The 18524-nt window shown below is 43.6% G+C and overlaps 1 protein-coding gene across 2 annotated transcripts in view; it reads right to left on the bottom strand.

Annotated features, from left to right (window-relative positions):
* Positions 1 to 14312: 14312 nt before the first annotated feature.
* The window catches only part of DSTYK (dual serine/threonine and tyrosine protein kinase), a 75151-nt gene continuing 70939 nt past the window's right edge, over positions 14313 to 18524 (bottom strand). Inside the window, exons 11-13 of one of the 2 annotated variants that reach the window (XM_006834086.1) lie at positions 18046 to 18160; positions 15016 to 15150; positions 14313 to 14764 (exon numbers count right to left, since the gene is read on the bottom strand). In XM_006834086.1, the coding sequence (XP_006834149.1) occupies positions 14577 to 14764; positions 15016 to 15150; positions 18046 to 18160 (438 nt within the window). In that variant the 3' untranslated portion in view covers positions 14313 to 14576. The remainder of the gene's footprint in view (positions 14765 to 15015; positions 15151 to 18045; positions 18161 to 18524) is intronic. The other variant, XM_006834087.1, reaches the window with a different exon arrangement.

Here is an 18524-nt window from a genome sequence, read left to right as displayed (position 1 = left end):
GGTGGTCTTTGGGGACCCCGTAATCTGGGCACTTCATCGTGCCATCAAGTGGATTACGACTCAGCGACCCTACCTACATAGGGTTTCCAGAAGCAACTTGTGGGTTAGAACTGCTGACCTTGCAGTTCGTACCGACCTTGAGGTCCAATCCTACAGCGTCACATTGTTGCTAAGCCCCATCGACTGGATTCCAACTCATAGTGACCCTATAGGGTTTCCAAGGCGCAGCTGATGAGTTTGAACCGCCAATCTTGAGGTTCAAACCAACCTTGCAGTCCAGAACATTATCCTGCAGTGCCACACCAAGATTACTATTTACACGGAGTCCTGGTGTGGCACTGTGGGATAAAGCACTTCGTTGAGACCAACAGATCACGTATCAGACCCGTTTGAACAAACGCATTAATTTGCCACAATGCCATCCAAAATACTCTTCTACCAACAATGGTATGTTGTTATAGTTACATGCTGTTGAGTTCATCCAACTCATAAAAACCCTCATAGGGTTTCCTAGGCGGAGGAACTGCTGATGGATGAATTGCTGACCTTGTGGCTAGCAGTCTGGTGCTTATCCTACAGCGCCACATAGTGGTATATTGTTGTAAGTGCTGTCTAGTCGATTCCTTCTCAGTGATCCTGTATAGTGTCTCTGAGGACCAACTGGTGGAACCCGCAACCTTGCGGTTTGCACCAATTTTATCCCACAGCACCAAGCCAAGATTACACACACACAGTGGTGTACAGGAGTTTATTTCTGCACATTCTTGTGCTGTCATTATATGTATCATTGTTAAAACAGTTTTAAAGAGAATAAACAAGTTGTCACTGTGTGTGTTCATTTTTTTCTTTTATGAGATAAGCTGTTCTAGTCATCTGTCCATTTTTCAGCTGAGTTATTTATCATGTAGGATTTTGAAACAAGGAATAACACCAGATTGGTGATTAAAACAAAACTATTTAGGGCAATGCAAAGTAGGGGTTGTGCTAGTTGGCTCTGATCCATGGTGACCACAGTACAACAGAATGAAACACTGCCTGACCTGCCACCACCTGCATGATCACGGGTGTGCTTGCATCCATTATTGTATGCACTGTACATTTTTACTACCTTTCAACCTAGGAAACTTCCCAGCACTATATTAAACAATATTCTGTTGTGAGCTACGTAGTGTTTTCACTGACTCATTTTCAGAAGTAGACTGCCAGACCTTTCTTCCTAACCAGTCTGGAAGTGCTACTGAAAACTATCAACCATAGGTGAACCTGCTGGTATCTGAAATACCAGTGCATAGCTTCCAGAATCATGGCCAGTACCACAAACTGACAGATGAGTGGTGGTGGTTGTGTGCCACCAAGTCTGTTCCAACTCTTGTTCCAATCCTGCATGGGGTTTCCGAGATTATACATCTGTAAGGGAGCAGAATGCCTCATCTTTCTCCTGTGGAATGACTGGTAGATTGGACTTGCTAAAATAAATACATTTCAGCAGCCCATAATCCACTACACTCATAATCCACTACACTACTAGGGATCCTGACAGATGGGCTTGTTGTTGTTAAGTGCCATTGAGTCGGTGACCCTGTATAGAGTTTCCAAGAAGCGGCTGGTGGTTTTGAACTGCTGCCTTTGAAATTCAAACCGAATTTGCAGTCCAATGCTTACCCTACCGCACCACACCAGGACTCCGACATATGGGTGGTGGCAGAATTATTAAAGGACAGAAAGCAGTTAGGTGGCTACTGCAGTAGTCCTGTGGCGAGATGAGAGACATCAGAAATAAAAGAAGGAAGGCACTACATTCAAGAGAAATACATGTGACAGAATGGGAAAGATCATTTGTAGCTGGAAAGTAAGAGAGGCAGGGGTCTGGCATAACTCACATATTTCGAGTGTGGGTAACTCCATTAACCTGGACAAAGAATGCATGAAAAGGCATCACATTAGCAAGGAAGCTGAAGAGCCCAGTTTGGTATAGGTTTAGAGAGTCTGAGGATTACAAGTGATGTGATGACACCGGCTAGGAGTTTAAGATGGAAGTGTACGCTAAAGCTATACTGGATTTCATCTGCTCTAGGGTGAACATTTCTGTCACATTTTAAAATCTCTGAAGAGAAACATAATAAAAAATACCTCAATTTAATTAGCCATATAATTCTCTTTCTTAGTTCTTCATAAAATAACTGTCTTTTAATCTGTGATATCTTGGATTTGATGAGAAACGGCATAATTGGTGGACTTTGCCTTACAAGTGTTCACTGGAGCTTATTAACATTACCAACTACCAGAGGAGGTATAAAAAAGAGGCATGGGGGCTGATGTCTGACCCCCCTCTAACTTCACAAAGAGGAAAGAAGAGAATCAAAGTCAGTGTTAACCCAAGGCTGATTACTAAGGAGGCTGAGGTCAGACTCCATCTACCAACCATCTCTCCCACAGCATTCTCTACTATTCAGTTGAGTTCAATATCTCATTACAGTGGTCACACAGAACTGAGATGATACTATTATGGAATTTATTTGGGAAGTTAATGGGTTACAATTCAAGATCAGAACACACTCAGGATACATGTTTTTGGGCAGGCCTCTCTGTGGCCCTTAGCCCCTTGGTGTGGACTGTCTTGTTCAGGCAATATTACAAAGCTCTTTTAGCACTGCTATAAATCCTTACAGGGCACTCCACTCTGCTGTAAGCCTCAGCCAAGGCACTCAGCTCTAGCTCCCCAGACAACTACTTGGAGACACCTCACACCAGAAGCAAGCTTCCTGCCCCAAATCACTCAGCTTTATGTGTCCATGGGTCAGAAAGCCCACCACTCTGTCTTGTGTTATGGCTCTCGGTTCTGTTACAGCTGTCTCCTGGGCCAAGGAGATTCAACATGCAGGAATCTCAGGGTCCAAATAATGCACTACACTCCTGGCTTTTGCTTTCTGTTGGCAGTAAACTCTCCCTTCCTGCATCTGAGATGGTTCATGTTATACTCACACCAGAGTTCCAAGTTTTCACAATTAACCTTGTTAACAATCACTCACAACCGAATCATGTAATCGTATCAGTATCTTCTCTTACCCAGTCCCACCAGGGAACAAAGTTGTTTGGTGGAAGTTCCAAAGACTCTGAGTAGCCGATCTGTATGAAGTAACTCACTGCACTTCAGGAGGGTACACAGATTTGTGTCGAAAAGGAGGAAGGGAAATTTTATAGTCTCCTGCTTGGTCTAAAGCAACGTGTACCTAACATTCACAACTTTTATGAGAAAGAAGATCTGGATTCTTAGCTAGACCATACTTTGATCCCACTAAAGTGTTTTGTTGTTGTTAAGTGCCATTAAGTCGGTTCCGACTCATAGTGACCCTATATAGGGTTTTTGAGGAACGGCTGATAAGCTTTAATTGCTGATCTTGGGGTTCAAACCGACTTTGTAGTCCAGTGCAGTAACCCACAGCACCACACCAGGACTCCTAGCATATAGTTTGTTGTTATTGTTAAGTGCCCTCATGTCAGTTCCAACCCATAGCGACCCTAACATAGAGTTTCCGAGGAGCAACTGGTGAGCTTCAACCACAGACCTTGTGGTTCAAACTGACTTTGCAGTCCAGCTCATTAGCCCACAGCATCACAATAGTCACTCGTCAATGTATAAAAGAAAGGGGAGTAGGGAAGGTGGGAAAGGAAGTAGTCTTAGTTGCAAGTCAAGAACACTGAGCATTGCTGGAAACCACTAGGAGGCATGGAACCGTTCTTTCTCAGAAGGAGCCAAACATGGCCTACAAGATAGCTTGTTTTGGACTTCTAGTTCCCAGAACTGTGGGACAACAAATTTCAGTTTTGTAAAGCCACCCATTGTGTGGGATTTTGTTACAGCAGCCCTAGCAGACTAAGACAGGCACCAAGATCCATGCTCTTTCTGTACCACCTTGTCACTCCCCTCCAGACTAAAAAGGGCTGCAATGTACTCCACTATACCTCAATACTCTTTAGCTTACTCAAGCATTACTTCATCCCAGTGAGGTGGAACGATTCTCCCAATTCTAGAATATGGATGAGTGGGAAAGGGCTGCCTACTCGGAGCTTCTCATTTCTTGGGAAATAAAATAACAGAAGACAATCTGAGACACACAGGCCATTTAACCTTTCCCAAGTGGATAAACTGTAGGACGCTTTTCATGCATGACCAGGATAAAGTTAAGACCCAGGGCCAGGATCTCTCATAAAATGCCCACCCCAGAGCCCCCTGAAAACTAGATGCTTGATCTATTTGCCATGGAGGCACCACACAGTCCCTACTGCAACTGGCCTTTCTGTCCATGTGTCACTGCTGGCAGTTGTGTTCCCAGAGTATTGGTCGTCGGGCCTCTCTTCCTACTGGGCTCACAGACCCTCCTCCTGAATGCCTAGGGAAGAAGGGGCAGAGCTAGTAACCATTCAAACTCATCTCTTAATCACAGCAGCACCTCAATCAGCAACCCCAGTTCCCCACATCTTGGCCTTGACATTAAGGTCAGGCCCCTTCGCTTTTTTAAGGAAACACGATGTGTTCTATAGTCCAGCTCTGTACATCTGGGCATAGTATAGGTCCAAGAGGAGTAGAAAGAAGGAAAGGAACCTGACCTACAGGTTCACATTGACCTCCACCTCCCACCAGAGTTCCAGCACCAAGGACAGCACCTATCTAGCAAGCCAACTGGACTCAAACTTTATCCACCAAACTGCTGATCAAAATCTTTGTCCCTGGTCACCAATGGCTTAGCTTATGGGACAGTCTCATGACCTATAGACCCTTCTGTATGACTCATGACCATCTGTTAGGGCCACACATTAGGAACAGCACACAGAGCTCTGCTGAACATAAACTCAGGAAGTCCAGGCCCTATAGCCCATCTGCCAACAATTGAAAGCCACACACGGGGTACAGATCTTCCACCTCCTGGGTCCTGGCCTTACCTTCTGAGATTTAGCCTCCTATATTCCCCACCTTGTCAGGCCCACAAGAGAAAAATGAATACCCCTCAATCTGCCTTCACTTTCTACTCTGCCAGGCCCTTTTCCTTCAGGACTGGTTCTTCTAGATTTTTCCTCAGTATCTGGGGAGGGAAAAGGTGCCCCTCAGAGTAACTCAGCTCCAGCTGATTTACCTCAAGCTACAACTTGTTAACATTTTGGAAGCATCCTCAGACTCTCTCTGCCCTGGCCAGGCCTGCATTCTTTACCTCAAAAACAGATTTGTACTCAATATCTATTGTAGTACTATTCACAGTAGTCAGAAGATGAAAGCAATCTAAATGCCCATTAACAGATAAATGGATAAACAAAATGTGGTTCATACATACAATGGAACACTCAGCCAGTTGTGTTGTTGTGAAGTGCTGTTGAGTCAGATCTGACCCATAGCAACCCAGTATAGGGTTTTCGAGGAGCAACTGGTGAGCTTTAGGGGAAGATGAAATCTAGATAAACGTTATAGCATGGATGGAGCTTGAAGACATTACGCTGAGTGAAATCAGTCTATAACAAAAGAACAAATAGTGTATGACCTCACTTACAGAAAAAAGACAAGAAAAGGCAAATGTATAGAGAACAAAGTCTATTAGTGGTTACCAAAGGCAGGAGAGAGGGGAAAACAGAGGGTGAGAAAATACTGATTAAATAAAATATTGAATTGATTAATTACACAGACAATTATTGTAGTGTCTGCCAAGGTGTACATCTATAAAAAATGAAGTTGGATAAAGTTGTGTGATATATTTACAATGACAAAAATAAGAGTGAGAGAGTAGCTGCTGAGGCTGCTTATGTACAACCAAAAATTGGTTCCTTGGTTTGGAAGTTTAGGGTCATAGCTTCATGGACATGCCTGTTAACTGGCCTAAGATTTTGCCACTTATGTTCTACCTCCTAGTTTGATGCCAGGGGTATTAAAAGCTTGCAAGTAGTCATCCAATTTACAACAACTGGTCTCTATTCACCTGGAGCAGAGGAAGAAGGGTCAGGAAAAAGAGGAGGAAATGGAATGTGTGGCTGATTGCCTCCCTTGCCATGAGACCGCCGAGCTACCATCACTAAATATTTTGATCAAAGATTCTGTAGACGAGTCCTGGATCAAAGTAAGGGGAAACACATAAAAAAATTTCAAATTCTCATGGACTTCTTGGAGCCATGGAGGCTGGCTAAGTCCCTAAAACTATTGTTGACATAATCTTTAATTCTTAAGCCAAAAAATATCCATTAAGTCTTCTTAAAACCAAACAATAATTTAACTAGTGGTGGTGGTGATGTGCCCGATTCATAACCACTATGCTACCAGAGCTCCTTAATTTAACTAGTTAAAAAAAAAAAAAAAGTCTTCCCTGAGCACTGTGCTCTTTTAAGATCTATATGGCATCAAATTGACTCCGGCAACTTGGAATAATAGGTAGGAATGTTAGGGGGCAATAAGTTTCTGTCCATGGAGAAAGAACTCAGAACAGGAGGATGAGGATGACTGCACACCTCCAAGAATGTCATCAGTGCCACTGATGGTACTTGTAAAACTGCTGAATTGGTGGATGTCCTGCTGTGTATATTCTCAACAACAAAATTCAGAACAATTGTACAACGTTGTTTTTTTTTTTTTTCAGATGGATAAGCCAGTTTTAACAAGTAGCTTATTTCTTCCACTGATTTGAAATGCTACCTTTAGAATACACTATGGCACGGGGCCATTCCTAGAAGGGCCATGAGAAGCCTCAACCAAAGGAGGCTGTAATCATAATGTTGAGTGTGTCAACTTCGCTAGGCAGACACTATGCAATCACCTTCCATTTTGAGATCTGATGTGAGCAACCATAAGTGGGAAGAAGGCTTTCTTTATAGGTATGAACAGATGTTCTATCAAAGCTCTTCCAACCACCAAGCCAAGTGGTCAGGTCCCCCCAGGGCAAATACACAAGACTAAGACTCAAGGGGAATACATGAGCAGGCATGTGGTCTGACTGGTGACTCTGCTGGTCACCGATAAGGGGAAGTAGGGGAAAAACAGCAATGAAGTTGAGAGCTTTATCCAACCATGTTCAAAAGACTCCTGTGAACTCCGGTGGAGACTTGGTTGGCCAGCAGTATGGCATGTCCTGGGGACTCCTGGGCCCAGAGGCAGTGACATGGCCACAGAGGACTAGAGTGGATAGTGAAGCATCCAGCTGATAAGAAGAGAGGGCATATACACGAGAACACCCACACTTACATAGTACCACTTGACCTGGCTTCAATGGCTGGATGATCAGAACTCGACTAGAAGAAAGAAGCGGGTGAAAAAAGAGTAGTCTGCTACAATTTGATGAAGTTGATCTATATTTATACAAAAGAGGGAACAAATCTTAACATCAAGGGTCATTCCCTCCCCCTTAGTACACAGGGTCGACAGGGATGGGCAACTTAGACATTGGCTACCCAAAATGGGAGGGGCTACAAAGGCAAGAAGTGACTGGCTTACAAGCTTTCAAGAGGGAGCCTAGATCCAGAGGGTGCACGGGAAAGTATAATCTCCAGAGTGGTTTCCAATCTGTCTGGACAAGGCTGATGATAGAAGATGTGGATTAGACTCTTACGGTACAATAGTGAATAACTGCTATCAAGACCGACAGGGTTGGAAATGTAAAGGTAGACATTTTGTAACAAAACGAGGTAGTGGTTGACTTTGCAGTCCAGGAGCAAAGGTCCCTGGGACCACCAAGAGAAAAGAACCAAGTGCAGGACCCTACCCAGAGAAGCAGTGATGCCAGAGATGGAGGCAGAGACGATGACATGGAGAGATGGAGCGTCTGGGGACTCTAGACCCAGGGCAAGAGAGGGGCTGTGTGCTGACGACCAGGTGGCAGCCTTGTGGAGTGTACCCTTCAGATGTTTGATGAGGCATGGATGGGATTGTAACCATGGCAATGAATCAACCAACCAAACCAAAGGGTATACCCTGCAAGCCTGCTCCTCCCCCCCCACCTCCTGGGTCATCAGCACACAGCCCCTCTCCTTCTCTGGATCTAGAGTCCCCAGCTGCTCCAACTCTCCACTTCATCGTCTCTGCCTCTATCTCTGGTGTCACTGTTCTCTGGGTAGGATCCCGCTCTCTGCTCTTCTCCCTTGATGGTCCCAGGGACCTCTGTTCCTGGACTACAAAGTCAACCACTCCCCTCCTTTTGCTATAAAACGTCTACCTTTACATTTCCAACCCTCACAGTCAGTCCTGATGGCAGTTATTCACTATTGTATCAAGGTAGACATTTTGAAGTTGAATTTAATAATGTTCAGAAAAGAAGCAAGGTGCACCATTTGGTGGTCTCTCTCCCCTGAGGCTCACCCATATACAGAACCAGGGAGGTCACCCAGTTGTCCTAATCACAGCACACACTTGCTGAGGGTTGTGTTGTTACTTGTACAATTCACACCCAGTATGTTGCGCAACCCTCACCATTAGCCTTTTCCAGATTATTCCACCATCATTTTTTGTCTTCTCTTTCATCCATGTTAGTATGTGTGTCACTATGGGCCAGAAATGACTTGACAGCACTTAACAACCCTCTAGTGATTTATATCCCCCCCCCCAACACACACACATTATAACCATCAAAGAATGTTTCTTGGCTTTTTATACTAGTGATCTCACACAATGTTTGTCCTTTTGTAATTGGCTCATTTTGCTCAGCATAATGTCCTCCAGGTTCATCCACGTTATGAGGATGTTTCACAAATACACTGTTGATGTTGCATAGTATTCCACTGTGCATGTGCTATTCTTCCATTGATGGAGGTGTTCTTGAAAAAATGTGCCCTATCTAAAAATGTGTATTACACAAGCCATTTTCTCCAGAGTGATAATGGTAAAAGAGGGGCTGAGTGCTGAGTCACAGAGTGATATACCAAGAGAATATAGACCGTGTGCATATGATGGGCTATGTTTAACTGTGAGGGTTAAACTAAAGTTAGCAGAGGGTGACAAGTGAAAAAAATTCACAAGAGGCTTATCCGCATTAAATGATTATTGGGTCAAGGCTGCTGAGTGGGAATCGACTTAAGAGCAATTAATAACAGGCTGAGCTTCAGCTTCAACGTTTCCTTTAAGAAACTTAAATACAGAGACAGTTTAAGACGTGCTGCCATCTCCTGGTCAACCTTGTATTGCTGTCAAATCATAAGCAGAAAAAAAGCAAAAAGGAACTCGAACCAGATGAGCACATGTCTGACATGATATGGTAACCAAAACCAAAATAAAACGAGTACACCCCATGGGATTGGAAGGCATGCTACATGAAGCCAATCACATGGTGCTGCTCTCCTGGTGAAGTCCCTGCATAGTGTAACCGATTAGCATGCTTGGCTGCTAAACTAAAAGGTTGGTGATTTGAGTCCTTCCAGGAGCATGTTGAAAGAAAAGCCTGGAGATGTAAGAAAAATCAGCCGCTGAAGACCCCATGCAAACAACTCTCCTCTGACACACACGGGGCCACTATGAGTGGTGGTAGACCCAGTGTCAACTGGTGTGTGGTGGGTATGACCTCCTGGCAGTGGCCCTTGACGGTGCCTGTCAGGCCTTTCTGAGCATGCAAATCTGAGAGTGGGGTGATTCTCAACAGAAAATTCAACTAACTAAATGCAGACAGGCTGGTAGATTACATTCTCACTTAGAATGCTGTACATTTGTGCTGAAAAGAAGCTGGACAATGGGTAAGCACCCCAAACAAAACAAAACATCCCCCCAGACCCACTGTATTATTTGAGTCATGATAACCCCATGTATTACAGAGTAGAAATGAGCTCCATATGGTTTCCTTGGCTGTAATCTTCATGGATGCAGATCTCCAGGTCTTTGTTCCTTAGAGTCACTGGTGGTTGTTAAGTGCCATCAAGTCAGTTGACCCATAGTGGCCCTGTGGAGTTTCCAAGGAGCAGCGGGTGAGCTTGAACAGCTGACCTTGCAGCTCAAATGGCTTTGGAGTCTGGTGCATTAGCCCAAGTTAAGCAAATTGCTTGCTCTCTCTAGCCCTTTGCCTCCTCTGCTAACCTACCTCCCCCATCCCTCTGCCCTATTTATCTATAGTAATGTTAATATAAAGTATCCAGAGTACCTGGCTGGGAAGGTCCTTTATGGAGATGTACGAAGTTTCATCAGTAGCTCCTAACGCAAATTAAAAAGACATCTGACTGCAGAGGTCACAGTGGAAATGGAATGAAACAGGCAGGAGTGTCCTGTCAACACAAGTAGTGAGGTGGGGGGAAAGGAAAGCCAAACAAGTAAACATAGATGTTAATGTGATCTTTATTACACAGCACATCTGGCATCTGTGCATTCCAACAAGTATACTGGAGAGTCTATAAAACCAAACCCAATCATTCAAAATTACACTAAGTGAAGACTTAACCCATAGTCGTGTCTCTTAAAAATACATTTAACATGGTCCTGCTGTAACAAGAGTAAGAAAAGCGCCAGGTGGTTTAAGATGGGAGAATATAAGGACTAAAGTTTGACCCCAAATTTCTTTTGTTATTGCACTTTTAGTCTACACACTTAAGTTTGTTACATTTTTATTTAACACTGTAATAAAAATTAGTCCTTTAAAACACACATCCATCACATTAAGACAAATGACAATAAGCTGTCCAGACCAATTTCCTTTCAGCCCTCTGGACAAAGTGACCTCCCCCATGCCAGGTGGCCCACGTCTCCACCATCCCCTCATTTAGGCTGTAAGTTAACAATAAAACCCTTTAAGAACAGTAGGAGTACTTGAAGCCACCACAAGGAGCCTATAGTACATAAGCTTCTCAAGCCTTTTTTCCATTTAAGATAAAAGTTGGACTATTTAATTCAGCATATTAAAAAACTCAATTTTTGAAAACTCACAATACTCTTTTGGTAATGGACTCTCCCAGGGCTGTTAATCCTACTCAGATGCAATATGGACTTGGACATTTCCATGATTATTGTTGTTGTTTAAGTGCCTTTGAGTTGGTTCTGATGCATAGAAACCTTGAGGAGAGTTTACGAGGAGTGGCTGGTGGGTTTGAACTGCCAACCTTGTTAGTTAGTAGTCCAGTGCTTATCCTACAGAGCCATACCAGGACTCCTTTCCATGATTAGCCAAAAGGAATACCAAGCATGCTATCCCTCCAAAGTCTGGCCAAAAGGGCTCCCCTCCTCCCCTAAGTGCTACTGTACTCACCAACTTCTCAGCTTCTCGGTGCTAAATAACAAGCCAAAATATAAAGTGTCACTCAGTGCAGTGATTCCATTCCATTATAGCTCTGCTACCCCAAACCACTTCCCCCACCAGGAAAATCAAGTTCTAATTATACCAGCTATTGGTACCTGGCGGAGAGTTCTGCCACTGCCTGATTTCTATCCCTGGTAGTGATGTAGCCTTTCGTCATGTGTCCTTCAATGTTAGTGTTTAAAAAAAGAGAAGCTGCTGCTTGGACTCTGTCCCCTTGAAGCTGATGGAGTCAAAGTGACTCTCTTTGGTGTGGGAACAACCAGCACAGTCCTCTCCCTCAGAGAAATGAAAGGCTTGCTCAATCATTGACCCATTCTCTGTGAAGGAACAAGGGAACCAGGACCGGGCTATGGAAACCTCAGCCACACTGAGCACTCCTCAGTCCAGCCAGGCTGACCTTGCAGCCAGCGATCTAGGCACAGGGTCCAGTGTTAAGATGCTCCCAGCTGCCACCAACATCGCTTCTGAAGCAAAATGGGTAACCAGTCTACAAGGGCATTACAAATGGCCAGGCAGCCCTTTTCTGGCTGGGGTGAATGACCCTCATCAGGTGATGAGCAGGATGGCACACAGTAAGGGAAGTTTTGTCATGCCATCCGTCTTCCTCCCCACGGCAACCTGCACCAACACAGCGAGTAGCTGAACTCTTCAGGACTATGTTGAGTCCTCCACAGCCCAAGTGCTATCAGACTTTTAAGAATAAGCTAGTGTCTTCCCAAGTAATATACAATACAGTACATTTCATGGCATTCCCTCACTTTAGTAATGATGAGTGCCAAGGAACAAAGAGTCCACATTTAGCTGATAATGCTACAAAACAAAAGCAAATATATATACATAACACATCTGTATTCTTGCACTCAGCCTGCTGAGTGTTTAAATAACACCCCCAAATAATCCCTGTGTGGACTTTAGCCGGCCTGGAAACTTTTCAGGAAGAATTTGCACCTTTTCTCAGAATACTTTGTTTTAAATGAATTGTAACACAACCACTTTTCTTACTTAGCATTAACCCTTCCCTTCCTCCCTCACCCTGGGCAAAAAAATGTTGGGAAATCTGCTAGAAAATTGGGATGTGAGAGCAGACTAAGCCATAGGGAATCAACTGAAATGGGACTCTGAGATGGGGGAAAACCTAAACTCCCAAGTGTTGATGGAGGTAGGAGTAGAGACTTCCAGAGAATGTTAAGAGATGTGACTCCACACTGGGAAAAACTAACACAGAAAAACTAATACACGCTCTCAAATGGGAATTCTTGTTTTCTCTTGAAATTTCAAACAGAACAGACTTATTTTGATTTTCCTCTGTTATTATTTTTCACACATAGAGACTACTCACCTCTTCTTTCCTAACCTGAAAGCTGGCTTCCTAGAAGTCCCATCATTGTCCTAGAAGGGCAAAGAATGCTGAAATACAGCTAGCTGTCCAGTCGATTCTGACTCACAGTGACCCCGCCACATCTTCCATCAGTGGAGTGGCTGGTGGGTTCAAACTACTGATCGTAGCGTGAGCAGCTGAGCGCTAAGCCACTGTGCCACCAGGGCTCACCCTAAAGGACAGCAAGGAGGTGTTACAGTTCTAAAACACATTCTAAACACTCCACTAAACAAGGCTCCAGCCTACAGAGCTCAGAGACCATCACTGTCACCATCGTTTGCAAGGGAAACATTTTCTCCCCATGCAGATTCTGAAGGCCTCAAATGCTTAGGGGGCTGCTACATGCTAACATTTCATAATTAGAGTCCAGGACAGCCAAAGAGTTAAACTGAGTTTTAAAGATAAGGAAAATGTCTTACAGACTCCACTGAAACTGTTTATATTCAAGAGACAGCCATTCTGGCACAAGTCAGGAGAATCCCAACAAATGTGTCTCTTATTTTGTATACCTGTCCAAGGACCTATTTCCCACACTATGGGACTGGGTACAGGGGCCAGATCACAGTTCTTGGGGACTAGGCAGATAGAAAAGAGGCTACTATATACTGTCTACTCCTCTGTCTACCTGTTTGTCTACATCTAATGGCCCAGTTTGGTTGAAGAAGGCTTGAAGTCAAGATCAGAGATGCACTGATGCTCAAATTATGCCCTTTTCTATAAAGGAATTAAGAGTTTCTCTCAATGATAGTTCATGACAAACTCATGAGACGGGAAAAGGACCATCTTTCCCCATCTCAACTGCAAAGGGAAGAGAACCTTCCCAGATGCCAATAACACGGGGGGTGAAGGTACACTCACAGAACTATTACACTGTTCTTCCCTTTCATCTTAATCTTTTTCCTTCTAACAGATTATATAAAGTTAAAAAAGGGGGAAGAGGGGAAAAACTGCAGAAGAAACCTTGGTTAAAAAGCTTACTGACAAAGTTTTTAAAATGTCAATGTGTTCAATTCAAACACAAAAGGCAGAATAATGTTCTCCAGCGTGTTCTAGTGGGTGTGTATGGGGCCCAGGGTCTCCAGATCTTCCCCTTTACAGGTCTCACCAGACGCTTCACAGCAAATCAGTTTTGCTCAGACACTCAACACAAAGTACCATGGTACATGGAGCTTCCCCATCTTGAGACTAAAGACAAAAACAAATGATCTAAGGAATAGAGGGGCAGATTCTGTTCTGGATTTAACATTAACTCAAAATCCAATCACTTACATACATATACTTTCTCTCTCTTTTTTTTTTCTTTGCTTCTGGGTGATGTAACAGTAAAACCCTCTTCCAGAATCTGGGCTATGTAGTCCTACAAATGTAAACACTGGTACTGTAAGGGGCAGAAATTTTGTTTTTAGCCTCCTCACTGGGGCTTCCATTGACAGCCAGACAGCAGGAGCCAGGCACCCACTTATTTCTCTTGTGTCTATGTTCTCACAGACACAGAATTAAGCTCAAATGAGCTAAAGGTTCTGACCACTGAATGGAGCCACAATGCGCAAGTCATGACGAAGAGATCACAGTACTACTGCCTTGCGGTGTTCACCTGGTATCTTGAAAAAACACACACAGTGAGCTGATGACAGTTAAGACTTGCCTCCTTATCGATTACAAGGCCAGAGCATCTTATCTTGTATACCTGTCCAATGACCAATTTTCAGCTTCTAAACAACTTTTCATGACCTAAAAATTTTTTTAGCTAAAGGAACAGTTTGGGACATGGCAAATATGCCCAGCCATCTAATGCTTCCCTATACAAGAGTAATCTTTGCTTGGGAGGATCTCAAGTTGCCCAGCAAGCACCAATTCTCTTGAGAGCTCCCTGTACTAAATAAATGTCAACTTCTTCCCAAGGCCAGTAGGTAGAGGGAAAGGGAAGAAACGGAGAAGAGAGAAAGGTCTCTTGCTTGTTTTCAAGTGGAATCATCTAACCCTCGGTTAGGCCGCTCAGAGTCTGACTTGCATAGCCGGTCCATGATGCCCTGGAGCATGGGCTGGACGATGCCCAAAAGAGGCCTCTGAGAAGGGTCACCATCCCAACAGGCTTCCATCAATTGCCAGCACTCCTCATCAAACACAGGAAGCCGTTCTGGGCGGGCTCCTAGAGGAAGAGGCACGGAGATAAGATTAGACTTAGAAAGAGGGAGACGAACACAAGGAAGAGGCCTGACTAGCTGACAGCTTATGAGTGTCCAACCCAGGCTCAGAAAGCTAAAGAATACAATAAGCTTTGGCCTCCACTGTAAAAATCATGCTGCTGCGGGGGAGTGGTTGGGGAGGGGACACTGCTGCAGTGTCCCATCTCACTGCCCTCAGGGAGGAAGTCAGGACGAGTTGGACTGCACTGCTTACCTCTCCGCACGTTGTTCCAGAGGTGGTCTTTGCTGGCACACCTTTCAAATGCCTCAGGGAGCCTGACAGAGCCTGAGCAGATATACCAGAAAAGAATCCCAAAAGCGTAGACGTCTACAGAATTGTCATACTTTCCTACAGCAAGAAGGAATGAAAAGTAGTGAGTGAGAGAGAGAGGAAGACAACGTCAGCACTGCCACCTTGCTCCCGCCAAGGTCTCCATACATTTTGTCTAAAGCTCCTAACATCCCTTATCTCTCACAATAACCCTGCCATATAGGCAGGACACATTTCTAATTTCTACTTTATGAGGGGGCTTCAAAATGTTCACTGAAAAAGTCCATTATCTTTTCATCCCATTTTTCAAAAATGTTTTGAAGCCTCTTCATATAGAACAAAAAAACTCTGGTATTGGGAGATCAAGGTTATACAGACTGACAAGAACTAGCTATTGACTATTACTTGACAAAGAGAAGGAAAACAAGGTCTTTTTATTTTATGGTACAGTCAAAAAGGACAAACAAAAAACCCCTGGTAAGGTTACATTGCTGATGTTAAGTGCTTGTGAGTGGATTCCAACTCAGCGATCCTATGCAAAACAATAAAACATTGCCGAGTCCTTAGCCATCCTCACAATTGGTAGTATGACCTATTGTTGCTGTCACTGTGTCAAATCATCTTGTTCAGGGTCGTCGGTTTTTTGGCTGACTCTCCATTTTACCAAGCATGATGTCCTTCTCCAGTGGCTGGTCCCTCCTGACAATATGTCGAAAATACAAAAGGCAAAGTCTTGCCATCTTTGATTCAAAGGAGCACTCTGGCTGTACTTCTTCCAAGACAGAGTGGTTTGTTCTTCTGGCAGTCCACGTAGCTTTCAATATCTTTTTCAGCACCATAATTCAAATGCATCTGTTGGTTCTTCTCTGGCCTTCTTTATGCATTTTGTCCAACTTGCACATGCATAAGAGGCTACTGAAAATACCATGGCATGGGTCAGGCCAACCTTAAGTCTTCAAGCTGATATCTTTGCTCTTTAAGACTTTAAAAAGGCCTTTGCAGTAGATTTGCCTAATACAGTATGTCATTTGATTTCTTAACTGCTGCTTCTATGAGGATTGTGAATCTAAGCAAAATTAAATCTTTGATAACGTCAATCTTTTCTGTTTATCATGATGGTATTTACTGACCCGACTTTTGTTTTCTCTATATTTAGGTATAATCCATACTGAAAGCTACAGCATAGTCTTTGATCTTCGCTTCCAGCAGGCAAGGTTGTATCATCTACATATTGCAGATTGTTAATGACTCTTCCTCCAATCCCAATACCAAGTTCTTCTTGAAATACGCGTCTCACATTATTTGTTCAGCACACAGACTAAATAAGATGAAAGTATACAACTCTGGTGTACACCTTTCCTGATTTTAAACCATTCAATATTCCCTTGTTCTGTTCCAATGACTGCCTCTTGGTCTGTACTGCAATGAGATGTTCTGGAATTTCCATTCTTTGCAATCTTATCCATAGTTTGTTATAATCCACACAGTCAAATGCCTTTGCATAGTCAATAAAGTACAAGTAAACATCTTTCTGGTATTCTCTGCTTTCAGTCAAGATCTATCTGACGTCAGCAATGATATCTATAGTTCCACGTCCTCTTCTGAATCCATCTTGAATTTCTGGCAGCTCCTTGTCTATATACTATTGCAACTGCTTTTGAACTATCTTTGCAAAATTTTACTTGCATGTGATATTAGTGATATCGTTCAGATTTCTGCATTCAGTTGGGTCACCTTCCTTTGGAATGGGCACAAAATTGGATCTCTTTCAATTGCTTGGCCAGGTAGCTGTCTTCCTAATTTCTCGGAACAGATAAGTGAGCTCCTCCAGTGCTGCATCATTTGTTGGAACATTTCCATTTGTATTCTGTTAATGCCTGGAGCTTTGGTGTCTTCAGCACAGCTTGGATTTCTTCCTTTAATGCCATCTGCTCTGGGCTACATGGTATCTCTGAAATGGTTCAACAACCACAAGTTCTTTTTGGTTACAGTGACTCTGTGTATTCCCCTTCATCGTCAGAAGTGGTCCACCTCTCCTCCTTCCTAGTCCGTCTTAGTCTGGAAGTTCTGTTGAAACCTGTCCACTATGGCTGATCCTACTGTTATTTTATGTTTTGTTTTGTTTTTTTTTATTGTGACTTGAGGACAGAACATTCATTTTACATTCAACAAATCATACACTTTGTGCTGTTATTTTCAATACTGGTGGCATAGCTTCCACCATCACAGCAACACAGAAGCCACAAACTGACAGAAGAGCAGTAGAAACGATCATATTAGGGATATAAAATTGGGAAATAAAGGTAAGTGCGTGGGTGGGTGGGTTGGAACCAGCATAAAAATTTCCAAGTTGGACACAGGAGTCTGAATTTAGTGGGCAATGGGAAGTCATTTATGTTTTAGCGCAGGAGGTGACATGAAGATGTTTTAGAAAGATTATTCTGAAAGCAATATGATGATGCAAGGTGTGGAATCACCTTGCAAAAAGCGAGTGGGTCTTTATTCTCAATTCGTGATGTGAATGAGTGGTGCTGTCCAAAGAGGGACACCTGATGCTGACTAAGCATCACATGGCATGAGGTAATCTATCATGGACAACTCCAAACATCCACCACACACTGCCACTGAGTCAATTCTGACTCCTAACAACCCTACAGGAAGAGAAGAACTACTCCCTATTGTTTCCAAAGCTATGTATCTGTGGTAGCAGAAAGCCTCAACTTTCTCCTGCAGAGTGGCTGGTGGGTTTGAATTGCTGACCTTGCAGTTAGCAGCCCAGTGTGTAACCCAATACACACCAGGACTCCTTTCATGGCCACCTAGGGAGGCCATAATATCCCTGAGCCCTGAGGCATAGATGTGACTTTCTGGTTGCTGTCCATGCATAGGATAGGGTAGCACACCCCTCTTTTGGAATATAGGGTTAAAGTACCAAGTCCTGTCCAAACCCACTTTCTGCATCTCTAGTCTTACCTGTGAAAAGCTCAGGGGCCATATGGATTGGGGTGCCCACAATGCTGCCTGACATCATAGCCTCCGGCTTGCAGAATCCTAAGTCAGTTATCTTGGCATGGTTCTGCTTGTCTAGCTGCCAACAAAGCAAGGCAAGAGTCACTCTGTCTCTGATCCTGCCACACAGCACTCAGTATAAAAATCAAACTCCAAAAGTAGGTACTTAACAAATCTGACTTCCAACCTTCCTGTCTCTAGATTCTTTCCATTACCGTCTTCCTCCCTATACTGTGAACAACCTGAAGGCAGGAACTGGCTTTTTCATTTCAGACACTTAACATAGTGTGTGGTACATATCAGGACCTGAATAAATCTTGGAAAGATAAGTAAGTGGAGGTCCACGGAAGGACAGTGAGAAATGCAGCTCAACTCCCAATTATCAACAGGGCAGAAAGCTGATAACTAAGAAGGCTGAGATCCTCTAGTCACCTGAGGAAAAG

Source organism: Chrysochloris asiatica, unplaced genomic scaffold, assembly GCF_000296735.1.
Source record: "Chrysochloris asiatica unplaced genomic scaffold, ChrAsi1.0 scaffold00009, whole genome shotgun sequence".
Taxonomy (NCBI): Eukaryota; Metazoa; Chordata; class Mammalia; order Afrosoricida; family Chrysochloridae; genus Chrysochloris; species Chrysochloris asiatica.
Note: the sequence above shows the minus strand (reverse complement) of the source record. Positions and strands in the feature narration are given on the sequence as shown.